Source organism: Oryctolagus cuniculus, chromosome 11 (assembly GCF_964237555.1).
Source record: "Oryctolagus cuniculus chromosome 11, mOryCun1.1, whole genome shotgun sequence".
Classification (NCBI taxonomy): Eukaryota; Metazoa; Chordata; class Mammalia; order Lagomorpha; family Leporidae; genus Oryctolagus; species Oryctolagus cuniculus.
Window position 1 is genome coordinate 45060946 of NC_091442.1, and position 26762 is coordinate 45087707.

Sequence of the window (26762 nt, forward strand, 5' to 3'; positions counted from 1 at the left end):
AGCAGAAGCAACTCCTCTGACGCCTGTGGGAAACACGCATGTGGTCGGCGCGACTGCTGTGGGGCTCCCACCGCCAGGAGGCCATTCCGGCATGTGGGGCTGGCCGCGTGAAAGGATGCTGGGCCTTTGCATGCTCGTCATGCCGTCTGAGACACTTGATCATTATGAAAGGTGTCTGTAATGGGGCTGTGACCCGAGTTCTGATGCCTCACATGCACTGCTGCCCATCATGTAAACGGTCCAGATGTCTGTGGCAGCGCTGGTCAAAGAGCAAAACCACAGAGAAAAGAAATGCAGCAGGTACAGCGAGGCCCATCAGCCCGTATCAATCATCTGGCTAACGGGCCGGGGGGAAGAGGAATCAATTAGACCCATGGGCAGTGGTGAGGGATGATGGTGAGAGCGATGCTATCAGGCTCAGCACCTGCACTGGCATCAACTCACTCAGCTCTCTTAGCAATCCTGTGGCACAGGCTATTTTTAATCTCATTGAAAAGATGGGAAACGGAGGCATGGGCTCATACAATAGACATACACTTGAGCCCAGGGCCACCTGTCTCCAGGGTCTGGTGGCACCTAGCACTCCAGACTCCCCAGTGGCCAGTCTTTGCTGGTGTCTCGGCGCTGCCCTCAGTTCCTCACACTGCGTTGTAGGGAGACAGTGGGCGTGAGGTTGGGATTCTAGGACCTGTCGTTTGCCAGGTGAGGGCAAATTTCACAGTTGCTCTGGGACTCTTATCTCCATGGCAACTTCCAAGACCCAAATGCCTCTTCTATTAGGGCACCCTGCTCACTTCTAACCCGGGGTCCCCTGAGGTGCACGTCTCCCATTTGGAAGTACAGGGCCAAGTTTCCCTGGGGAGGGTTTTCAGGGGTAGGTGAGCATTCCTTTGAATTCCAGGGGAAAGGGCCCACTGGGTGCCAGCTGAAGCAGAGGGCAAGGTGGGCAGTGAAGGTGAGACGGCTGGGCTGCAGCACACCTGCACCTGCCACTTGACAGATGCTCCCAGACTGCACCATAGCCAGCCTGCTCTGCTTTCCCAGAGCCCATCGGTGCATTTGTCAGGAAGCCCACTCTACTCTGTCAGCCCTGCCAGTCAGTGAGGGTGAAAACATTACTTTCTGTAATTCACGTGAGGGGGGACCCAAGAGTAGCAGCATTTAAGACCCTCCCTTTTCCTAAACCTCAATCCCAGGACTTGCGACTGCGGTGCGTGATGCTGTTCATGAACGTCTCTATCTAGCTGGATGCTACAGATGAGCCACAGCAGCCGTGGGGCAGATGGCGCTCCTGGTGAGTGCAGAGGAGACGGTCGCGGCCGGTGCAAGGCCTGGATCCATGGCCAGCGCCAGGACAGTCTCGCTGCTCATGAGGGCAGCCACGCCTGGTCTTGAAGGAGGCCCCTTACCTTTTTGGTGAGAGAATCATCCGAGTCCGAGGGCATCCGGGTGGACACGTGGAAAATCACTTCCACGGTTGAGGTAGCGTAGTAAGGGGCGGTCTGCCCGGTGCTGCCGTTGCGCTGCAGGCCACCCATGAAGCCACAGTGCGTGGAAAGGTCCACCTGACCAAGGTCACGAGAGGAGAAAAGAGCCCGGGTCAAGACTGACCTCTTCCTAATCACTAAGCAGGAATGTGGACGCCAAAGGACTCATTACTTTTCACTTCTGTATCTTTCCTTCTGATTACATACAAATGTCATGCAAAATTAGCTAAGATAAAAATATTCAGGAAATAAAGAATATTCAGGATGAAAGTGCTCCAGGATCCCACCAGGTGGAGAAAACCACTACAAACAACTCAGTGTGGATTTCTCCCCTCTTAAATACACACATATATGTATGCGTTTATATGTAAGTGTGTATGTGTACAGGAGCCCCCAGTTATACATTCTCAGACCCCAGTGAACGCCTGACACTGCAGATGGCACCAAACCCTACATGTACTATGTTTGTTTTTTAGAGATTTATACATTTATTTGAAAGGCAGAGTGACAGAGAGAGGGAGAGAAGGGGAAAGAGAGAGAGAGAGAGAGAGAGAGAGAGAGAGAATCTTTCATCAACTGATTCACTTCCCAAATGGCTGCAACAGCCAGAGCTGGGCCTATCAAAAGCCAGGAGCCAGGAGCTTCTTCTGGGTCCCCCATGCGGGGTGCAGGGGCCCAAGAACTTGGGCCATCTTCTACTGCTTTCCCAGACCATAGCAGAGAACTGGATCAGAAGTGGAGCAGCTGGGACTCAAATTGGTGCCCATATGGGATGCCGGTGCTCAGGCCTCCCAAATTTTCCAATGGGCATAAACTAGTATTCTTCCAGTAAATTATTCTCAGACACACAAAACAGAAGAATATCCTTTGTGCCATGTACAATCAACATATACTTTGAGTTAATGCTCTAGTCTTTCATAAAACTCTAGTGTAAAATATATTAGTCCAATAATAACATTTTATGACAAAGAAGAATTCAGCTTCTTAGCGAAGAGAGCAGTCATTTCCTGGCAGCACAGTAACTCAGCTATGCTACAGCCCATTTGGCTTCCTAGAAAGAGCAGCCTTGCACATGGTGCTTCCCCCTCCCGTCCCCTTGCTAGCACTGGACTCGCAGACAGCTTGCGCTTAGGCACCCGGAGAGTTTCCCACAACACAGACGACTGAGAAACCCAAAGAGATGTGATTCAAAGTAAGAAGATTATTTTAGATCTGTTGATTCCCATTTTAGCTACTCTGAATTACTTCGGATTCTGGGGATACGTTTTCCTTTATCGTTTTGACCCTGGGAGACATGAGTGGGTGTTTGTGAGTGCATAAAAGCACCTGTCTCAGCCTCAGAGTATCGCTTTGTAAGAAATAAACATGCTTTTTCAAATTGGTCATCTTGGGATTTTAGAGAACTAGCTTGATAGTCAACCTATCATGAATACCAGATTTTCATTTCAACTTCTGACTCCACTGAACTCTTATTTCATCTTTTCACCCATCAAATCATTGACTTCTGTTTTCAAATATTTTCATTTGCTGAGAGAGAGATAAGGAGAGAGAGAGAGAGAGAGGGAAGAAAGGAGGGGAGAGAAAGAGAGAGAGAGAGAGGAAGGGAAAAAGGGAGGGGGGAGAGAGGGGGAGAGAGGGGGAGAAAAGGGGAGAGAGGGAGAGACTGATTGTCCATCTGCTGGTTCATTCCCCAAATGGCTGCAAAGCCAGGAGACCAGAAATCCATCCAAGTGTCCCACGTGGGCCATCTTTTGCTGTTTCCCCAGGTGCATTAGCAGGGAGCTGGATGCTGGATCAGAAGTGGAGCAACAGGGACTTGAACCAGTGCTTACATAAGATGCTGGCATCACAAGTAGCAGCTTAATCTGCTGAGCCATAGTACTGGCCCCAAGTCATTGATTCTTGTTCAATCTCCATGTTGTGGCCAAGGCCACTGCTTCTCTGCCCATATTTGTCTTCACTTACTAGAAACTGTCTATCCTGGGTGAGCCCATCTGACTACTCAGTATTTATACAAAGCACGTGAAAAATTGTTTTGAGGAAAGTTCAAGTATAAAGTACTGAAAAGCAACAAACAGAAAATGTCAAATTCAATACATTCTGCAACTCTAGAACTCTACCTATACTATCATTTAAAGAATTATTTATTTGAGATACACACACACACACATACACACACACACACACACAGAGAGAGAGAGAGAGAGAGATCTCCCATTAAATATTCCCAACATCCAGGGTTGGGGCCAGGCTGAAGCCAGTAGTTGGAAACTCAATCTTTGTCTCCCAGGTGGATGGCAGGGACCCAGCTACTGAAGCCATGAACTGTTGGTTCCCAGGATTTGTGTGAGCAGGAAGCTGGAATCGAGAAAGCACATAGGGCCTGAGTCCAGGCACTCTGAGATGGGATGAGAGCATCCCAGGGGCCATCTCAATGGCTGTGCCCAATGCCACTCCCTGCTTATGCTACCTTTGAATATAAAAACATGTAACAAACTACACAGTGTCTGCTTTAGACATCGCATTAAGTAGTGCTGGTCAAAACATACTAAATGGAATTCATTACCTCCCATCCAAGTCCAGCAACGAAGTCTTCATACGCCTGGCTTCCTCTTTCGTTGGAGAGGATGGAGCACTTGTCTTCCTGACCCTCGGCAATGTAGAACACTGCAATTTTGTGAGTCTCACGGCTGTAAATTTTTAAAGTTAAAGGAGTCAGAACCCTTATATATACAATTTTATTTTACTATCTATCATGACTCTGGTTTTTTTTTTTTTTTAAGATTTATTTATTTATTTGAAAGGCAGAAAGAGAGGGGGAGGGGGAGGGGGAGGGAGATCTTCCATCTGCTGGTTCACTCCCCAAATGGCTACAACAACAGCTGAGGCTGGGCCAGGCTGAAGCCAGGAACCAGGAGCTGCTTCTGGGTTTCCCAGGTGGGTGTGGGTGTGGTGTAATGAGAGGGCCATGCCAAGATGGCCACTGGCAACAGAGCCAGCCTGGAAACAGGCTGTGATTGGATGGCTTCGGAAACTGCCTGGCAACAGTTTGTGATTGGTTAGGGCATAAACCTCCCCTTGACCAGATTGGCTGCCTTGGCTATATAAGCTGCTGTAACAACTGAAATAAATGAGTCTGCACGCTGCTCGCCTCTGGCCTGCTTTCACCTGGCTCCCGGGGTCTGTGTGGTGACTCTGCGCCTCTTGCCCCCACCACGCTCCTCTCAGAACGTATCCACCTCAACATGCAGAGCCCCAAGTACTTGGGCCATCTTCCACTGCTTTCTCAGGCCATAGTGGAGAGTTGGATCAGAAGTAGAGCAGCCAGGACTCAAATGGGCACCCGTATGGGATGCTGGTGCTGCAGGTGCAGGCTTAAGAAGCTATAGCACATCACCAGCCCCAGATTCCCACTGCTGTGCTTGTATTTACTGAGAACTTAGTAGGGGTCCATGACTGTTTGAAACAAGACCTCATTTATTCTTAGCAACTGCTCTAATGAGATAATTACTACTATAGTCACCTCTCTTTTAGTGGTGGTTGAAGGGAGGCATGGAAAGTGACACAGAAAAGCATATATAACGAGCAGGGGACTGGGCATGGCAACAAGGCACTCTGCTTCCTAAGAGTACACCCTAGACACAGGTCCACTGAGCAGCATGCGAAAACACGTGGTTGTGCACCTTCTTCCCGGCTGGTAAAGAATATCTTCTAAAGTCACTCAGACTGACGCGTCTGAATACGTCCACGTGACCACCCACCTTTCTAAACCTGGATATGAAGCTGTTGGGTGGTTTGTTGACTGGGTCTGTAAAATACCCCAAGATTTCTTCCAAGCAGGACATGCTTAGGTATTTTCTTTGTGCAGGGGTGTGCCAACCCCAATTTCTGACTACCCTGAGGGGGCCTTGCTGGGGGGAGAGTTAGCTATCTGGGGCAATCTTTTTCAGCCCCAGAGACCTCTGCCTGCTTCTTCCTTGATGCATTTTGGGCACTTTAGTATTAATTCAGGGAAATATGATTCCCACTTTGAGGAAAAGAGCCCTGACTTTTTTTCTTTAATCATTTTGTGCATCTTGCACAGTCCTTGGTGTGCACTAGATGTCCAGTTATATCTGTTATACGTGACATATTTGAATGTCTAAACAATTTTTATAAATTTACCTGGAGTAAGGTGCCAAAGTAACTAGACCTGTACCAAGCAATTTGGTGATAATGTAGAGATGAAAACAATATTGTACAAAGAGAGCTTTAATGAAGAATCACTCATTCCAAAGTCCCCCTCATTCATGAGTTTTACCACATTCCCTAAAGGTTCATATAGCCCCTTCTGCAGCAGTTTCATGCTTCTCCTTATTTTCGCTTATATTCTGAAAAGTCTCATCGGAAAAACTATCAAGTGTTTTAAACAGAAATGTTTCTTTGGGGACTGGCACGCTGTGCAGCTGTTAAGATACCACCTGGGATGCCCACATCCCATATGGGAGTATCTGAGCTTAAGTCCCAGCTCCACTTCTGAGCCAGCTTCCTGCTAATGTGCACCCTGGGAGGCAGCAGGTGATGGCTCAAGTACTTGGGTTCCTGCCACCCACATGCGAGGCCAAGATAGAGTTCCAAGCTCCTGGCTTTGGCCTGGTCCAAAGTGTTTCAGACATTTGGGGAGTGAGCCAGTGAATGGAAGATATCTCTTTCTCTCCCTGTGTTTCAAATAAATACACAAGTAAATAGAACTTTTAAAAAAGAAATGTTTCTATTATCTAATTGTTTAATATCTCAACATTGTAATCTGATAAGACACTAATATTGGTATGGAATTAGGTTCCAAATTTTAACAAATTAATACCACCTTCTGCATGAATTATTTTTCTACTTAATAAGCAGGACTAGTTGAAGCTCAGCTTATATAAATAACTGGAGGAGGAGAATTCTCTCCTTCTATTCAGCTTATATAGCTTGGCTACTCTATAGTTTATGGTAATAAACATACCTGGATGAAAAATTACAACATACAGAAACAGTAAAAAAATCATTTGCAATCTCAACATGTAAGCAAAGGATATAGCTGTTAACATTTTTGGATGCATTTCTGCAGATAAATACAAGGACCTACTGTACTCTATTGTGCAACTGAATTTCTTCACTTAAAAAAATTTGCAAACACTTTTTCTTACTATGGTAAAGTATGTTATCACATAAAATTTCTCATTTCAACCATTTAAGCGTGAATGCTTAAACCAGGTGCTCCCAGAACAAAATTATTAACGGTTGTACAACATTCGACTATGTTAATAGACCAATTCCCACATTATCAGCAGTGGGTATTTAGGTTGCTTCTATTTTTAAAGACACTTTCTCATTATCTGTAATATGTCCTTAAAATAGAAACAGATTTTATTGGTTACTACATATATATATATATACACACACACATATATATACACACATATATAAATAATTTTTTTACAGGCAAAAGACAATAAAACAGAGGGAGGGAGAGACTGAGAAAGTGCTCCCATTCACTGGTTCACTCCCAAATGCCTCGATCAGCTAGAATTAAGCAAAGCCAAAGCCAGGAGCCAGGAACTCAACACAGGGTTCCCAGGTTTCCCATGTAGGTGGCAGGAACTCCAGGATTTGAGCCAAGGTCCTCCTAGGACTTGTGCTGGCAGAAAGCTGGAGTCGGGAGCTGGAGCTGGAAATTGAACCCAGGCATTTGGATATGGGATATGGGCTCCTTAACCGCTAGGCTTACAACCTGCCACTACTGCCCTTTTTTTTTTTTTTTTTTTTTTTTTTTTTTAGCTTTTGATACATATTGCCCTGCTGGCACCTGAACACCCTGCCAGGCGTGCAAGAGCACAGCCTGTGAGGCGTCTCTCTTGATGGGAACAGTGCTGTAAGGAAGAGGACTTCTGTGGGGAGGGATGCTGGAGGGCTGAAGCTCTTGTGGAGACCTTGCATTCTGTCCAAAAGCTAGTGTTCGTGCTCTAGGGTGCTCTCAGATCACCACCATTTACTGCCCAGTGTGACAGGCAGGGGACATCCAGAAGGGACACCTAGAATCTGATTAGCCTAATCCAAGAGCTATAACAGCTTGGAAACTCAGATAATAATAGAAATCATAATTTATGACCTAAAAAACTGTCTCTTTCAACAAAAGGAGAAAAAAAGTATAGTTACTCAATGGCTTTCTATAGTTCTCTCCATGTATTCAAGTCTTCAGCATTTCATTATTCTCTGTTCTACAGACTTTAACACAACATAAAAGCAACCTCAAGTTCATTTGAAATGTTTCTGCTTGTTCTCCTGGAAGTCCAAGCTTTATTCCGCTGTAGCTGCTCCTGAGTCCTTGAGTCCTGATTAACCCAAGCTGCGAGCACAAGAGAGCAAAGCCCCAGTGACGGACTGACTGATGCGAGGGTGAGGAAAGGTGACCTTTAGTTGTAAACAGTCATCAGATTTCACATCCTCCAAAATGTTAGCACCGCAGAGAGCCTGCTAGGCTGCAGCCGCTGCGTCTGGCCTTATTAGAACCGGGCTTTTGAAATGGTAATTACGACATCAACAGCACTTCATACCCATAAGCCCTACAGCCAACGCGTGAAGGAGCAGGTAATTCAGGAACACACATACACAACATCAACAATTTCCCCTTCCTCACTAGGATGCGGTTTTCTTTCTTGCGAGGGACAGAGCAGAATAGCTCAGTCTCCTTGTCCTATCACACTGAAAAGCCAAACCAAAAGAAACCCGCGGTTTCCACATCTATCTCACCATGCAGTGCCGAGGCGGCACTCACGCGTGTGTTTAAGAGGGGAGCCCAGCGTGGTTTGCAGGTCCAGTCACTCATCGCACTATTTGCCTCTTGGCTAACGTCACAGATGGTCTCCACCTTCCTTAAGAGGGCACTTAGAAGGAAGGAACCGTGAGAGCAGTTCCTCGGCCAGCAGTGACGTCAACTGATTCCAGAAATAAAATGAATGTCCTATGGAAAGCTGGGGGACACGGTGTCTTCCTCCCTGCTCCCTGACGAGTATGTGGGACCACACAGACTTCCTGGAGCTGAACTGCCTCAGACTTATTTCCAGCGTTTTCAAAAAAAGAACCTTGAAAATACTTTTCACCATAAAACGGCCTTCTGGATGTCGGAACGACACTAAACCCTGGAGTTGGGGTTTCAAGTGAGGGCTAATCAAGGGGCAGAGGATTGCCCATCGGCTATTCAAAGCCATATTTTACGGCAACAGTGCCCCAGGGAGCTGATCCAATTGTATCTCAGGCAACTAAAGTGCATTAACACTCAACAAATGGGCCACAATTACAAGATACCAACGTATTCACTTCCTACCAAGAAGCCCTGGATGATTCGGCACATGCTTCACAGGCTGGGCTTAGAGGACAGGAGGGAGAGGGAAGTGAATGCCCAAGCCCTTCTGGGACACAAACAAACAAACAAACAAACAAATCCTACAGAATTTCCACAGAGAACTCGGTTTCCGTTCTCTGGAGTAAAAAAGAATCCCAGCTAACAGTCGGGAAGCTGGATCAGATGAAGGGCAAGGTGCAGAATAATGGCTTTAGGTTTTCCACCCGTAAGGAGTTTCATAAAATCCTTTGGACTCAAAGCTCTCACTGTAAGTTCCATTGGATGAACCAGGAAACAAAGACATTTTGAACAGCCAGGGGGGCTTCTGGCTAGAGCATGGTTCTTTCCCGAGGTGCAACTGGAAATGAACCGTTGAATCCTATACCCTCCCTTTTTTAAGTCCTGTGTATTTCTTGATGCTAAACTATCTATCCCTCTCCAGTGAGCAGTGATGCCACCTAGAAGAAAAGTCCCACCTATCTCTTTCTGCAGAGGGAGTCAGGCTTGGAACAGCACCTGCCCAAGCCTCAGGAAATGTACATGAAACAGTTTGTGCCCTGACCTGTGTGTAGCTGTTAAGAAGCTGCTAAAAGGTCCTGAATGACCTGGAAGGCATCTGGGAAGGCAGAAAAGTAAACAAGGGAAAAGGAAAAAAACAAAAGGAAGAAAGGAAAGAAAATCTATGTCTTCCGATCCCCATATAGTGGCCAATGCAAATGAAACCCTCTCAATATTATATGTTTTGAAGGAGTGAAAGGACACATAGCCATCAATAAGCCTAACATGATTTTATTTGTTCAGTCAGTCCTTAGTGGTGTTACAAAGGACCACTTAAAAAAATCGTCCCCCGTATATCTAAAAGAAAATTCCAACTGGAGTGTACTGTCTATTGTGTTTATATCCAGGTCCAGGAATCAAGCCATCAAATAGGATCCCAGTTGCAAACCTGATATGCAAGTAACAGTGACATGAACAAGTTCGCTCGAAAATAAAATTTAAGTGTATGTCACTCAGAATTTCGATCAAAACTCTAACATAAATGGCAAAAACCACAACAAACCCATGTAAACACAAAAGATGGTAACAGTGTTTTCTTGGCAGGTCACAACTCATCACTGTAAGTGTCTTCCGGGAGAACCTCGTGCCCTAAAAGGAAAGGGTAGTGGATACAGGAAGGAGTGATGAATGAGGTCACAGGCCAGTAACTTCCCCAGATGCCAGGACCAGGCCAACGGGGCTCTGCGCTCTCCTTTCTTCCTTCTCCCTTACTCAGCCAGCAACTGTACCACTCTTTGAAAACACACAGCTCAAAAAAACGTATTTTAAAATTCATGAATCAAGAAGGAGCGAGAAAAATGTAGGGAATAAAACACAGTATGAAGAGCTGAAAAATCAACTTGAAGAAAACAATCTGAATTTTTATTTGAGAGCTGATGAAATGTTAGGATATTCCTAAAGCAGGTTTTGTTTTGTTTTTTAGAGGTTTTTAAGAATTAAAGATGAAAGAAGTAGTTTATCTTTTGCAAGACTTTTAATAAGCACCTGTTACGTCCAACCACTGTCCTTATTCTGGACTTAGAAGGCTTTGGAAGCACACGTTTCCCCAGATCACAAAGTTGGTTATGGCTGTGAGCTCATCTTTGGAAATACTTCCAGAAGTATACAGAAAAGCTGTAAAGAAACCTGAGGATCTGACCAACTTTGGGGAATGAGGTTAAGTAACAGAGAGTTATTAATTCCAGCATGTTGCTTTCAGTTTTCCAATATTGGAAAGCCAATGGCATTCAGGTTGCCAGTGCATTGGTGTACAGCATGGACTATCACAACAGACATACTCAAGTCCAAATAACACCGCCCAGGCGTCTGTGGGCTCTCTGACCTAGGTAAACCTGTTTCTTAAACAGAAAAAGAGGTGGCTGCAGAGACTACATGAAAATCAGTATCTACCGGCTGCTTCACAGAACGGTACTCAATGCAAAGTGCAGACTTGGCGGGGGGCACCGACCTCTCTCTGCTTAAGCACAGCAAACATAAAAAGCTTAAACCTTGTGGATAAAAATGCCAGAAGTATGGCATGTGCAAATGCCAGGGGAGTCCAGGTTACAGGACGACCCTCGGGTGTCTCCGTGGGCACAGTCACTGCTGCAGCTGTTTCTGTTTTCTAAGCACACACAGGGACAGAGAGTGCTCTGGCCCACATTCACGTACCACTGCCGGGAGTCCAGATTCTTGAGCTCTCGCAACAATTTTGAATTTTTCTTCAACAGATGAAAATTCTTCCTTTAAAGAAAAAAAAAAACAGTAGATTGGAGAAAAATGTGAACACAGAATAATTTTGTCATTTTCCAATCTATTACAAACATACCTAACGTCTGTCTACCTACCGCCTAACCTACAGAATAAACTCTACTCTCCGTAAGACTTGCAAAAGGCATACAAATTCCACTGCACCCCTGTTACTATCCAGGGCCACTGAGGGCTCTGTGGTCCACTGCCCCCTCCCCGCACCCCCTTAAACACCAAACCATCAGGCCCCAGCTCAAAGCTCTACAGTCTTCTCCACTGCCCGCGTTTCTTATTGGATTTGGGCATTCCTCTTGGGCTCCTGTGTCACTTCATCCCTCACCAGAGCTGTGCCAGGTCGTCCTCCCTCACCACACCTACAGGCAGACGGAAGCTTATTCACCTGCATAGTCTACTCCCATCCTGCGTGCAGGTCAGGATGATAACAGACAGAGCATCATTAAAAACTCACACACACACAGAAAATGCTCGAAATCCTTTAAAACAGCCAACAGGTGTTTGGAATTCAATCTGTGTACCAGTGCAACACAATCAGTCCCATTGCTGGCTTTAACTTGGCAGCTGAAGGCAGAAGAGCCTCCACCACTATTCTCACCTCCCTCAACTGCAAGCTGACAAAAAGGTCCCGGGGAAAATGCTGATCGAAACGGGCACGAGGCTGGCACGGGCTGTTACCTCCTGTCCCAGGAGTTCATGCCCAGGTCGTCGAGCAGCAGCCTGCAGAAATAGAAGGGTCCTCGGGGCTCCACCGGGGACGGCTGCCCCTGGCCTGTGACCTTCATGGCAGCCTCAGAGCCGCACCTCTGGACGAACTCCTCCTCCTGGGCGTCCTGGCGCAGGATGACCTCCGTGATTTCCCGCTCTTGCTCACGGTTCATCCCACACGGCGGCGGGGAAGGCTCGTTCAGATTTAGCTGTGATGGCAAAAGGCATTCGGGGCTTGTTTGGCCAATGTTTTCAAGTAGTTGGTCGAGGATGTCCTCTCCCTCCTCAATTTGAGGAAAATCTGTCTGAGGTCCACAGGGGGCATGATCCCAGCCGGAAATCAGAAACGAAGGGTTCTTCCCACTGGGCGCTAAGCAGCCTCCTAAAGGCCCGTACAAAACCTTGCCATCCCAAGAGTACTTCCCTGAGATATCCCTCACAATGACTCTCACGTCCGAGAGGGCGCCCCCTGGTGACCGGCCAGCCGGTCCTTCTGTGGGCGTCTGAAGGTAGGAGATGAGGGTGCTGTCGTTGAACACGAACAGCTGCAGGTTTGGGCTGCGGAACACCTCGGAGGACAGCTCGGAGCCGTCGGCGTGCGCATTGTCGTGGTTCTCGCTGACAAGGCTGTGGAGCATGGCGGGGCCTCCGTGGAGTGGGTAGTGCCCCAGGTGATTCACCAGGTGCGCCATCACCATCCGGGCAGTCAGGGGGATCAGCTCCACGCTCCTCCTCTTCTTCTCTGCCAGCACAAGGAACAGAGCATAGAGAGACACTGGAGAAGCAGCATGAAAACTCAGACCACCACCACCAAACTCCAGTTTGTACTTGGAACATTGTTTCTTCAGCCTGTGTTTTTTTTTCCCCCATATATTTTCTTTTTGACACTAGTTCTATTTGAATTTAAAAGCAATTTAAATAAAGTGTTTTAGAAAAACTCAACATATGTGAGGATTTCTTCCTGAAAGGGACTTTTTTTTTTTTTAATAGGTTTATTTATTCGAAAGACAGAGCTACAGAGAGAGAGACAGACAGATCTTCATCTGCTGGTTCACTTCCCAGAGTGAACATCTGGGGCTGGGGCAGGCTAAAGCCAGAACACTAGAACTCCATCTGGGTCTCCCATGTAGGTGGCAGAGACCTAAGAACTTGGGCCACCTGCCACTGCTTTCCCAGGCACATTAGCAGGGAGCTGATCAGAAGTGGACCAACCGGGGCTGGAATCTATGCTCAACTAGGATGCCAGCGTCACAGGCTGCGGCCTAACCTGCTGTGTCACAATGCCGATCCTGCAAGGCACATTTAAAAATGTGTACAGTAGATAAGGAAAGAATGAAAGCCCAGATCCTTAAAGAGCTCTGGAGAAGACACAGGGGTAGGCCGGAGAAGTCACCTGGCTCTCTTCAGTGGGGCAGATGTGCAGCTGAGAAGAAAATGAATCAACCCTATGACAGCTTAAATACATTTGAAGCAATTTGCTTAATAATCGTTGGGACAATTCATGTTTGGTTGTTAGGGCATTTTAAATATTTAAGAGAATCTGACAGTATTAATGACTAATGGAAATACTTAGAAGGCTTTAACTAATTTGTAGCTGATGATTAAATACCCAAGAGCAAGTGATTTACAAAACTATGGAAATTATTTTGTACAAAATATAAGGAAATATTGTTTTTATTTTTATACAAAATACATGAAAAGACTCTGACAACAGTATGTATAAGTAGACCTTGCAAAATTAGGTATTCAGGAGAAGCAGATAAACTAAATCTTCATGTATGGGTTGAAATGACTACTTAAGCTTAAGAGTAGAAGTTAGAGAAATTTTAATCTGCCAAATTAATAGAAGTATTATACATTAACCTAAGAAGAGGTAAAAACAAAACCTTTAGTTTTAATAAAAGAAATCACTAGATAACTTAAATAAATTAAGTTTTATAATTTGAGCTTAAAGCTTTAGGAAATAATTGGTTTCTAAACTCCAAACATGAAAAGCAAAATGCTAATTAAAACATAATTGTAAATACGCTTTTTCATACTAATCATCCCTCTTAGACATTAAAAGTCCAATTGCTTTATTTATAACACATCAATGTTATGATGTATAAATCTTACAAAGAAACAACACACTTCAGTCTCAAGCTAATCCTGTGCAATTACTGAGAATGAGACAGTCCTGAGTTTTCTCGGATTTTTAAATTTTTTCCTGTCAATGAACAAGAAATCACCTGCATCCAATTCATTCAAAATGAAATTTCATATCAAGAAGCTCATTTTAAGAAGCAAAGAAGGTCATCTACCTCTGTCTCTGAAATTAAACTTTTCTTCCTCACCTTGAGTAGAAGCTGGTATCATTTCCACACAACTAAGAAATTTAATGTACAAATTTAATGCCAATGCTAAGAAACAGTAATGCCCCAAATAGCAAATGTGAAGCTAGCCAGGGGTTGGCTGAGTTCATATGTAAAACACCTCCTCTGGACGACAGGGCAGAGCAGGCTGTAAAACTCTAATGATAAAGGTCCAATTTGAAAAAGGCCCCAGGCAGAACATAACAATTAGAGAATCAACCTTCCCGTACTTTTACTCACACAGGTTGTCCTTTCAATCTGACATAAATACAGATGCATTTGAGGGACGTGTTTTAAGTCTATAATGGGAAACTAGTCTGGAGTCTTACTTAATCAGATCATAAACCACAACCGTGCCCAGTAAAAGCCCCAAATATCTCTGGTACTAAAAAGTCAGGAAAAGGCACATTTGTGAAATATAACTGTTCTTCCTGGACAGATGCTGGGTGAATCGACTGCCTGCAGATTCCCTGAAACATGAAGAGGAAGTCTGGACCCCATTCATGAAAAACGAGTTCGTGACATCCACAAACTGAAAGAATTGACTCCTAGGATCCTTGCTTGTCTTCATTTGGGGATGAGATACGAAGGTAGCATGTTTAAGCTTCTCACTGTCAGTTCTGAAAGCTCCCCCCATCTTCTCTGTAAGCAGTTAGGTATCTGAGATAAGCAACCTGCACACTAGGAGCAGAGTTAGCAGCCACCTTGGCTGGTTGACTGTGTCTCTTACTTGGGACTTTAGAAGGACACTTCAAAAAGTCCTTGGGAAATAGAATGAAAAGATAGTTTTTTTGGTGTTTTTAAGAAAATTGAATAAAAGATTCTCAAAAATTTCATAAAAATGCACATAATGAAAGAATTATGCGTGTATTTGAAATTTTCTCCACCAAAATAAACTTATCTTTTTTAAAAAAAGATTATTTATTTGAAAGGCAGAAATACAGAGAGAGAAAGAGAGAGACAGAGATCTTCCATCTGCTGGTTCACTCCCCAAATGGCAGCAATGGCCAAAGCTGGGCCAATACAAAGTCAGGAGTCAGGAGCTTCTTCCGGGTCTCCCACATGGGTACAGGGGCTCAAGGACTTGATCACATTCTGCTGCTTTCCCAGGCCATTAACAGGGAGCTGGACTGGAAGTGGAGTAGCAGGGACTCAAATCAGCGCTCACGTGGGATGCCGGTGTTGCAGGAGGAGGTTTAACTTTCTACACCACAGCAGCAGGCCCTAAACGTATCTTTTGATTCCATTTTCCATAATCTTTTTTAAGTATCCATCTGAAAGTAGTAATTATATCAAATAGTAACTAATGGTCTAAAAGAGGATCATAAAAATAGATTAAAGTATAATGCTGCTTATCAGAAACTACCTGGCTATAAATAGCTTTGTTATGAATGATAAACTATGACACTGAGTGAAAAAAAAATCCTTAAATATACACATTTTGTAAAAGGTCTTTATTTTTCCTTTTCATGCTTAACAAAATGTATCCACTTATCAAGAGTGTGCATGCCGGGGCCAGTATTATGGCACAGCGGGTTAAAGTCCCAGTGTGCAGGGCCAGCATCCCATATGTGCCCAAGTCCTGGCTGCTCTACTTCCCATCCAGCTCTCTGCTATGGCTTAGGAAAGCAGTAGAAAATGGCCCAAGTCCTTGGGCCCCTGCACCCATGTGGGAGACTTGGAAGAAGCTCCTGGTTCCTGGCTTCGGATCGGTGCCGCTCCGACCATTGTGGCCATCTGGGGAGTGAACCAGTGGATGGAAGACCTTTCTCTTCTGTCTGCCTCTGTTTCTAAGTCTGCCTTTCAAATAAATTTTAAAAAAAAAGTGCGCATGCTAATGCACTTATAAACTTCTTGCTTTTTAACTTGCTAGTAGGTTTAGGAAATTGACATTGATCCATTACCTTTACTTGGTGTTCAATAGTGTACATTTTTATGTGTGTGTGTTTGGTTCTATGCAATTTCATCACGTGCGTGGATGGCACACCCCCATTCTGACTCACACTCCAGTGCCCATATATGGTCTCTTATCATTTAGGGAAGGGCGGTAGTTAAGGAGGAAATACAGCAGCCTCCTAGTCCTGAGAATCCCCAAGGAGTCTAAAACGGACTCTGCCCGTGAGCAGAGAGAGCCATTTCCAAACTGCGGCACATCTGCCATCTCTTCTCAGGATGCCCTCCTAGTCTGGGACACTCTGCAGGCTCCTTTCGAAGCCTGACCGTCCTGCTAAGTCTGGCTTTGGTCCTTCCTCGTGGGAAGGCCCCCATGGTGCTATCTATCCAGATGTCTTTCTGGATTCACCCTGTCTCTCGCGGTAGACACAAAGCTTCGTGTGCACGGAAAACGAGTTGTTTCTCTGAGTCCTACGGGTTTGAGATATACGGGTCCCTCAAAAACTCAAAACCTATGTGAACAACTAAGATGAGAAAAGAGGAGAGAGGAGGAAAAAGAGAAAAGAAGAAGAAAGAAGGAAGAAGAAGAGGAAGAGGAGGAGGAAGAAGAAACCAGAAAGGCAGAATTTTGCCACCACAAGAGCTCTAGAAACGAGGACTTCAACTTGAACAACTAGATTTTTCAAAAAGCAGCACAGCAAGATCAGGCAAAAGACTGCAGGCTTTCCCCTTGCTGCCCACGAGAGTCTGTCTGGAAGGGTACTCACCCTCCTCCACGGTCAGCAGGCTCCCCAGCTCTACTGATGAATGGTACAGGACGGGCTCCGAACTCTTCACGCCGGCCAGCGGCAGGAAGGGGTCATAGTCGGTGGAGGACAGGTCGGCCAGCGTCAGTGTATAGTGACTCTGCTGGGTGTATGTGCTTGAGCCACAGACACAGCAGTGCAGAACCTGTGGGAAGCAGGAGGGAATGGCACAGGCAGCCGCCGCAGCACCCAGGAGCTAGGACCCTGCTTGGCAGCACTGAAAAACATCGAGTCCTTTCCATTCTGAAGAACCTTCTTGCTATCAGTGAGCGAGTCTACTTTGCTTCTTTCACATCAATGCCTATCAATATATTCCCAAGATTATAAATTTTATTTTTAAAAATTTATTTTATTTGAAAGGCAGAGAGAGAGAGAGAGAGCGCACTTCCATATGCTGGTTCATTCCCAAAATGCCCATGACAGCTGCAGGCCAAAGCCAGGAACCAAGATCTCCACCCAGGTCTCCCACATGGGTGGCAGGGGCCCAACCACTTGAGCCATCACCTGCTGCCTCCCCGGGTGAGCATTCACAGGAAGCTGGAGTTGGGGCAGAGCTGGGACCCAAATCCAGGCATTCTGATATGGGATGCAGGTGCTATAACTGGTGTCTTTTAAGTTTAACTTATTTATTTCTCTGACAGCAGAGTCACAGAAATTCTCCATGCATCAGATCACTCCCCCAATGCCTACAACAGCTGGGGCCGAGCCAGGCTGAATCCACGAGCCAGGAATTCCACCTGGGTCTCCCAAGTGGGCAGCAGGAATCTAAGTACTTGAGCCATGGTCTGCCGCCTCCCAGGTGCATCAGCAGGAAGCTGGACTGGAAATGGAGGAGGGATGGAGGGACTTGATGCCAGGCACTCCGATGCAGAATGCAGGTGCCTCAAGTGGTGGCTTAATTTGCTGTACCACAAAACCCACCCCCAAATGGTGTCTCAACCACCATGCCACACACCCACCCCAAGATCAGAAATTTTAAAAATCCATTTTTATGAAAAATTAAGGTAATACTTTAAAACCTAAAGAAACATTTTTGGGTTAAATATAATTATGTATATTCACTTCCAGTTGTCGTTTGCCCACACAGCAAGAGGCCTTGTGGTCAGTTACCCGTTGTACATGGAAAGAGTGTACTTTGCAGGGGGCAGGCACCTGCATAAGTCCTCTTCCAAGCAAGAAAACTGTGTAGGAAAATCCTGATGGCATGCTCATTATTGTAAATAAATGATCTTTGTTGGTGAGAGAATTAGTTTCCTTAGTCAAAATGCAATAAATGCAAGAAACACCATGTGCTACTACTACATTCCTACGAGAGTACCAGCATCAGCCAAACTGTAGAGGGGATGCGGTTCTTAGATAACTGCTGGTGACACTGTGAATGAGTGTAACCACCCTGGAAAATTATTTGGTCTTCACCATGTGTATTCCAGCAACTCACTCTTAGGGACACATTCAATAGAAATGTATACATATGTGGACCAAAAGCTGCACTTGAATGTCACAGAATTTTTTTTATGGTCCCAGACTCTACATCACAGTCTATCAACCTTAGAATTGATACATAAATGGTGGTTTATTGTCGCTGTGTAACACTAAAATCAGACTGAAAAACCTACAATCATTCGCAACAGTATGAACGAACTGTTCAAAAATAATGCTGAGGTAAAGACGTCAGACTCAACAGAAAATACTGTACGATCCCCAGTCCCCTTTTTTTAATTTCAAAAGCAGGCCTGTCTGTTTCTGAATTAATCTATGCCATTGGGATAGTGGCTACTCCTGAGCAGGTGCATGGGGTCAGTCACACGGGGAGGAGGTACCTGCTGCTTCCAGGAGGCCTCCAGGATGCTGGGCATGTTCTGTTCCCAGCACGAGGCTCTGAGTTTACAGCTGTGCCCACTGACTGTCACTTAGAATTGATACAGTTTTCTGGAAGCATATTATATGTCAGCATTAAAATAAACATACGATATAGAGCTGTTAAATAGGTGGGTCATGTTTACTCTGAGGTCACTTTTACACTGGTAAAGCAATTTTAAGAGAAATCTTTTAAGGAAATAAATAAGGCAGAAAAAGATGACTATGAATGATTCTGGCCATTGCAGCTGGCACAAGCCAAGCATCACACAGGTGTCTAAGACACAAAGGTAACAGAAGTTCTTAACTAACAATCCTAAGACAGTTATCAAAATCTTTGACCACTGAAGAAACCTAAAATACACAAAACTTTTTTGTAGAATTTTAACGACAGCGAGATGGTTTCTTTAAAAAAAAAAAGAAAACAACATTTAACACATTTTAAAGTATGGTAACAAATTAATCTGTTAATGACATAGGGCCTTTTTTATTATTAAATGTTCATTGCTAAAAAATAAACAATGGAATTTATCCTGATCAATGGACATGAAAATGCTACCCAATGAACAAGACTTTTGAGACCGTTAAAGGCAATTACAGGGGGTACTGAAACCAGTCCTGGCAAATGCCATGTCTGATCACTCAGGGTGAGAGACGAAACTGGGATGAGGGGAGACAGGAGGTGGAACTGGAATACTCTGGGTACTATAATAATCATGAATAATCATGCGGCTAAGCACTTCACGTGATGTATTTCCTTGACTGGTTTCTTTTTTAAGGCAATGGAATTACTAGGACCTTCACACTTTTTCTTCCTTTCACACACTGATTTGGTCAAACTAATGCTATAAATGTTTCTTTCATATAAACTGTTCTTTCTTAAATTAAGCAGACACTGACCACATTCCACGAAAACTGGGGGGGATTCTGACCAGACTGCGACTGTTTAAAGGTTAAAGCTGACAGTGACCGCTGCTTCTCCAGGTTAATTCTTTTCAAAGGGCTCGGGGAAGGCATTCTGGGGTTCTCCGCCCTGTCAGGCTGCACGCTACGCCCCGAGGCCCAGGGGGAGACTCACCCTGTAGATATAATCCAGCAGCGGGGCTCGAGGCGTCTGCTGCTCCTCCAGGGCCGCCGTGGACACTGGGTGGAGGAGGGCACTCACTGGCAAGGTCATGCACCAGTCCAGGAGGCAGAGGAGCAAGGACACAATAAACTGGAAGGAGAAACACGTCCTCTGAGGCACCCTTTTCCATCCCACTATGTGCAGCCGTGAACAAGAGAATCACCTCTGCGTGCAGTAACCGTCCAGGAGACACAGGACGGGCGGGCAGGCAGGCAGGTGAGTAACTGGTGGTCCACAGGGCAGACCGTGGAGGGCCGCAGGGAAGCATGCCACAAAGGTACCGCTAGGTGATATTATTGACCATTCAATCTTACAGTTTTAGATAGGAAACCAGCTCTAGAGGAATCGTGACGTAGGCGCTACCTACCTTCTTGTCTGTTTCCACTGAGGAGTATTCTGCGCTGGGTAAGAGAAAAGCAATCGTGGCCACAAGGATCTGCATAAAAGAGAAATCCCCAAACAGGGAAGGGTCATCTTCTGGACACACCATTTGCTGTGAGTACCCAGGCGGCTGCCAAAGCTTGCCAGCAAGGTGACAGAGCTGCCAGCGCTGTGCGTGTAACCTCGGGGCCACACCTGGTTTGTACTCCACTCTGCCGGCGGTGGCAACTGGAGCCCCAGGAAAACCTCTCTGTAGTCACACAATTTCTACCATCAGTCACAGCTCACATTTCTCACAGTAAAGAAAATACATTCAAAAATGATTATGAAAATATTCCCAATTAATTCTCCTATAGATCTCCTCGGGTCTTTCTCTGCTGTCTGGGCCTAAGGGCAGGAGCCCTTTTGTCTGCAAAAGTACCCCCTACTGAGATCAGCCATTAAAGCACCCATCCCCTGAAACTCCAAGTCTACACCTTGCAGCATCTTATATCACTGGTGGACACGGTCACCGAAGGTCACAAATCACGCGTGATGCATTTTGATGCATATCTAACAGTGAAATCTGTCTAAGGCTGAGAGAAAATAAATTAGTGTTGCTTCTCTCTCCCTATAATACTGCGTGGGGACAAATCAAATTCCTGCAAAGAGTTACACTGGATGTGTCAAGAATAGAGCGGTTTCAAAAAGTGCAGCTCCAAAAACTGGCAGAAACGGACCTGCCTCACACCAGATGTCTCCGGGAGCGAGGGCACCTGCTCATGGGTACGGCACAGCACCCTCGAGGGTGACCGGGCTCCAGGATGTTATTTTGAGGTAGTTCTTCCTGTCCCTTCTGCCCCTGTCTCCCACCAGCTACCCGATGGATGTTACTGGAGTGGTAATCTCATTACAGCCAGACATCATGCTGGGCAGAAAGTTGTGTCCAGAGCTCCAGTCCGGGAGAGACACAGCCCTGCTCTGCCCTGCACGGAGGACATCATAACCAGCTCCCTACTCTCGGCTGGCACCACCTAGACCACCCTCGATGAATGAAGCCCCTCCTACCAAAGGCCTCTGCTGCGGGCACGTCTGCCTTTCAAACTCCCTGTGGGTCAGCCTCAGCCCCGGATTCTTCCTGGGCTGCTCGGAATCATGCCTGAGAAGGACTGGTTCAACATACCCTTACAACACGTGCCCCGTGCTCATGGAATGAGAGCCAGATTTCTGATAATTATTTGAGTATGTATAATTAATTAAATATCAGCTACAACAAAAGGGACATCATGCTTATGTCTTAGCACTAGAGGGAAAAAAACAAAAACGAAAACCAAAAACCAACTTACTTCTGCCATTTTCCGAGGCAGAGATGTTTCAAACACCTGGAGTTTTTCCCAGTAGGAAACCAGCAACTGAAGAACGTCGCAAGCTACCTGAGCCACAATTTTGTTAGGAAACTGGAAAACAAAATCGCACAGCAGATACATAACATGACAGGTGCATCAGCAAGGAAAAACAAGACTGCAATTTCTTCCCAGTTCCATGCAGACAGTAATACAGAGATTTTGCATTACGCCAGTGCAAACTATTTCCTAGTATCAGAAAGTTCACCATCATGGCGCATGCTACACCTGCCTCCCAGCGAGCCTAGCTGTGTTAATGCACATAACATTCTATAGAAACAAGCAGCTGCTGTTCAGTCATCTAGAAATTAAAACCATAATTTGAAATTCCTTATTTAGTTCACATAGATTATATTTTTGACAGTAACAGGAAATTAAAATGTGGTACACTATTGAGCATCCTACATGTTGAGCCTGTTAGAATTCTACTCATTCACTCATGGACAAAATTTCCCTGACAGCTCTGCAAGGTAGATGCTATCTTCATTTTATATATGGAGAAACAGGGATTAGTCAAATGGCTTTCTATCCAGGGCAATGAAACTTGACCCACACGGACAACTTATGAAAAAATGTATAAAATTAGAGCTTGTGAGAGCATAGCTCATGGATTACAATTTATTCAATTACTCTGGGTATGTTTCCTGAGGCTGCTGTGTGTCTCAGGTTACCAAAGAGGTCTTCTAGATGTTTCCATTTCTTTCGAGATGGCAAGCAAAGGGATTGGCACCCGCAAAGCCTCCTTTGTTTCTGCTGTGGGTTCATGAGAGGGATGAGGGCACGTGTGCCTCTCTCCCTGGTCAGAACCTGGTGGACAATGCCACCCAGACCTAACCGCGAGTAGAAAGATGCTTCCCTGAGCCCATGCTGCTGGTCTAGGGAACCTCACTCCAAGTCTCCCGCAGCAGACACCCTCTGACGTGTGTGCCCCACAAATAACACCAGCAGCTCAGCATTGAAGGCATTGGTGACAGACGCGCAGCACATGGAGGAGCTTAAGGGAAACACAATGAATTTGAACTCTACCATGCAAGCAGTTATTACCTACCCCCACCTGATAGGAACTCACTCAGGAAGCCCAGGGTGGGAGCACCTGCACTCAGGGGCTCTTCACAGCCATCCCCGGTCATCCAGACCCCAGCTGCTCTGACCTTCACTGCCCTCTTCCCGCCCTTCAAACACCCGTGCTTGTTTTCGCTGTTGGACCCTTGCACCTGCTCCTGGCTTCGCTGGGACACTCATTACCCACCAGGTTTCCATATCATTGGCCCTGCTACATCTTTCAGACCATGGCATGAAGTATCCCCTCCAGAGGCCACCACATCCAATCCGAGCAGTGGCAGTCCACTCTCACAGCTCTTCAGCTTCAGCCCACTCCTTGTTTCTATTTCCATTGTGGCACCGAAGCCAATTGGAGTCCATCTTTCGTGCTTTGCTGTTTTTCCTGCAATCTTGTTTACCACTGCACCTGATGTCTAACACAGCCCCCTGAAGCATGTGCATGGAGTGCTGAAGGTGCAGATGGGGTACTGAGGGAGCCCTGGGTGTGCTCCTGCTGCACTGCAGGGGGTAAGACACGGTGTAGAAAGATAAGACTGCTACAGCTGGAAACAGACAAGAGGAAAATGACTAGGACTAGTGCAGACAAGACCAAAGGGCTTTGGAAAGCGAGGGGTGGGGTGTGGGTGCGGGGAGACAGGCAGAGAGAAGCAGCCAGGAAGTGGGGCAAAGCAAGCTGCACCTGGGAGAATGCAGATGAAGAGCCAGGGTTTCTGTGCAGGCAGTGGGCAGCAGGGCACAGGCAGAGGCAGCAAAGGTTGGCTGGACAGAGCGGGCTGCAAGTTGGGTGGTATTACCAACACAGCCTGGCTGCAGTGGGAGATGGTGGGCATGAAAGACGTCATTCACTCACTCACCCAGAACATAACCACAAAGTACTGACCCTGTGCCAGCCCTAAATTATAAGAGAATTCCAGGCACAAGACACACAGGGCAATAATGTCCCTACTTTTAAGGAACTGCCAGTCTCACAGCACATCCCCCAGGGGTGCTCTAGCCTGTGGCTTGGGCTGGTTAGCTATACACAAGGACAGGTATCGCTAACAGTGGAGGAAGGGTGGGACTGTGGGAGCCTGTCTGGGGCTGGCAACGAGCAGAGGGAGAGGTGTGAGGAATGGGCTCAGGGAGGGCGCGGGAGGGAGCACAGCCAGCAGGCCTGGAGGACTGGACGCAGTGTCGGGGTAAGGAAGAAGAGCAGTCAGCGATGGGAAGAGGAGGTGGGAGAAGGAGCAGCAGGTGGGGATGAGGGCAGCTGGCTCCGGGAGGCGGGGCTAGCCAGCACGCCACGCTCTTGGCTGTCACCAGCGTACTGCACATGGCCCACATCCTCCACTGATAGGAAGTTAAAAGTCTGTGAGCAGGGCTGCGGCTTAGAACGCTGCTGCCGCCACCCTCGGGCTGCCTGGCTGCTACCCCACCAGACACAGACAACCTGGCTGGTGGAATGCTCTGGGTGCTGCCTGGCTGCAGGCGTGTTTTCGCCAGGCCCCTCCCACATCCAGGGCATACCAAGGTCATGATCACAAGCCAGGAGCTTGTGCTTTAGGAGCTGTGCGCAGCCCTCAACACAGGAAGTCCTCGCAGGGCTCAGGCTTTCTGGTGTCTGCACAGCGCGCCGGGTCCTCTTCCTCCCTGACTCCCCTTCTGGCAGAGCCCCAGCCCCTGAAACCCTTCTTCGCAAAGTGGTTGCTGTTCTCTTGTTCCTTGGCGAACCTCAGGCCCTTCTAGCCCTCCGTTCTTCTTAGATTTCCATGCTGTGTCCAAGGAGTAAAATAATGCAGCTGGCACTATTTAAACCAGTGATATTCCTGCCATTAATACAACAGCTAAGGGGGAGACCGACGTGGGTACACCCCAGCTGCACAGCTGCAGCCGGTCCCCTGGGCCTCTGCACCTCCTTCTCTTCACCTCTCTAGTCTTCAATGGGGACAGCAGCAGCACCTCGGCCGAGTGGCAAGGGCCCCGTGGGGCAGTGCACACACTGAGCCAGACAGCACCTGACAGGGCTCAACCACGGCAACTGTAAATTTCAGAAAATTTGCAGAAACACAAAGAATAAAATCTGTTTGTCTACAATCCCTCTACTCAGTAATTTCCAATGCTTTTCTATACCACATTCGTTTTAAGACACTACTGGGTTAATAGTTTTTCCAGGTAACGGGAAGAGACGGGTGAGCCACCTTACAGTAAATACAAATGTCTAGAATTAAGAAACATGAAAATTGAAAAAGATCTTAGGACTGAAAAAATAAGTCATTTAAAAATTAATGGTGGGCTGGTACAGTGGCGCAGTGGGCTAAGCCTTCGCCTGAGGAGCCAGGTTCCTATGGGTGCCAGTTCAAGTCCTCCTCTTCTGATCCAGCTCTCTGCTACGGCCTGGGGCAGCAGTAGAAGATGGCCCAAGTGCTTGGGCCCCTGCACCCATGTGGGAGACCCAGAAGAAGCTTCTGGCTCCTGGCTTTGGATCAGCTCAGCTCAGCTCCAGCTGTTGTGGCCATCTGGGGGTGAACCAGTGGATGGAGGACACCTCTCCCTCTCCCCCTTCTCTGCCTGTAACTTTACCTTTCAAATAAATAAATAAAATCTTTAAATAAAATAAAAATTAATTGGGGGCAGGAGGGCAGCGTTGTGGCATAGTGGGCTAACTGGCCACCTGTGAGGCTGGCATCCCGTATGGGTGTCAGTTTGAGTTCCGGCTGCTCCGCTTTTGACCCAACTTCCTGATAGTGCGCCAGAGAACGCAGCAGAAGATGGCCCATGTGCTTGGGCCCCTGCGTCCATGTGGGAGACCTGGATGGAGTTCAGGTTGTGGCTTTGGCCTGGCCCAGCCCTGGCTATTGCGGACATTTGGGAGGTAAACCAGCCGATGGAGGATCTTTCCCTTTCTCTCTCTTGGGCTCCCAGGTGGCTCATTTTCCTCATATTGAACTGGAGATGGCAGTGACACTTCAGCTCATAGGGTTTCCCAAAGGATTAAAGGTGCTGACAAAGGTCAGGGGTCAGCACCTGACTGGGGTCAGAGGGAATATTCTTATATGGTTCGATAATTTTTCAATTCCTTAACAGAGGTAGCACCACAATGACTTTTCCAGGTCCCGTGAGTTACAAACCATAACTGGGATGCTCCTGAGCCTGCCTCAAGTGTTGTGGAGGAGGGGTGGGGGAGCACAGCTGATAGAGGGGGATGATCAGAGTGTATGCTTGGGGAACTAGAGGCACTGAGTTCCGTCAGGCGATGCCGGATGCCAAGCCTAGGGCAGGGGCACTACTGACTGGCTATGCCATGAGCTGCAGCCAACAGGGCACAGAGGTGGCACGGAGGCTGTCACTGGCCTGGCGATGACTGACCCACGTGCTAACTGGAGCTGCCATGACTGCTGCAGCTGCACACGGCAGGCAGCCAAGGAAGGTGACCAGAAGGATACTGGTGTCCCATGGATGGCTCGGGGTTTGAACTGCAGCTTGGCCAGGTGCTCACTCCAGAGCCTTGAACCAGTCTCCCGCACTTCTGCCTCTCCACTGGGAAAATGGGGACACACTCATCTCACAACTGAGAACTTCCACCAGACCCTCGGCGCTGTGCTGGCGGTTCCAGAGGACTAAGAATGGCAATGCTAATTATTACCACTGTGTTAGAGCAGAAGCCAGGAAAGAACCGTGCAGAAGCTGAGTTCTAGTTTTTGGGAACAGCTGAAGGGCACACACAGAAGTTCAATTATAGCATCAGTGCTGGTCCCATTATTTGTATCTGTGTGGGCTGGGGCTTGTGACTTACTTTCTCTGTGTCTTGATTATCTCAGGTATAAAACAAGGATTGTAATCTGCACCTTGCAGAGCTGTCGGTGAGGTTAATGAAAGTGTTTAGAGAGCTTCCCATCATTCTGGCCCTGTGTGAGTGCTCACTGTGTGACAGCTCTTCTTTTCATTAACAAAGAAGGACATCATAAGTGCCCGAGGTTCAGCTGGATGGTGAGCGCCACGGGCTCCTAACTGGAAACTGTGGAGGCCTCTCTCAGAGTTGCGGAAGAGGCCAGGGCACAAAAAT

The 26762-nt window shown here is 46.8% G+C and overlaps 1 protein-coding gene across 11 annotated transcripts in view; it reads right to left on the minus strand.

Moving 5' to 3' along the window:
* The window catches only part of RALGAPA2 (Ral GTPase activating protein catalytic subunit alpha 2), a 328989-nt gene that overhangs the window by 106994 nt on the left and 195233 nt on the right, over positions 1-26762 (minus strand). For 8 of the 11 annotated variants that reach the window (XR_007919407.2, XM_051845326.2, XM_070052131.1 and 5 more), the window contains 8 exons: positions 21602-21712; positions 20263-20331; positions 19848-19985; positions 16874-17057; positions 11833-12604; positions 11062-11133; positions 4054-4177; positions 1410-1565 (listed from right to left, as the gene is read on the minus strand). Coding sequence is in view for 10 of the 11 variants with exons in the window: in XM_051845326.2 (XP_051701286.2) it covers positions 1410-1565; positions 4054-4177; positions 11062-11133; positions 11833-12604; positions 16874-17057; positions 19848-19985; positions 20263-20331; positions 21602-21712 (1626 nt within the window). In the remaining variant the exon portion in view is untranslated. The remainder of the gene's footprint in view (positions 1-1409; positions 1566-4053; positions 4178-11061; positions 11134-11832; positions 12605-16873; positions 17058-19847; positions 19986-20262; positions 20332-21601; positions 21713-26762) is intronic. The other 3 variants (XM_070052134.1, XM_070052133.1, XM_070052136.1) reach the window with 1 other exon arrangement.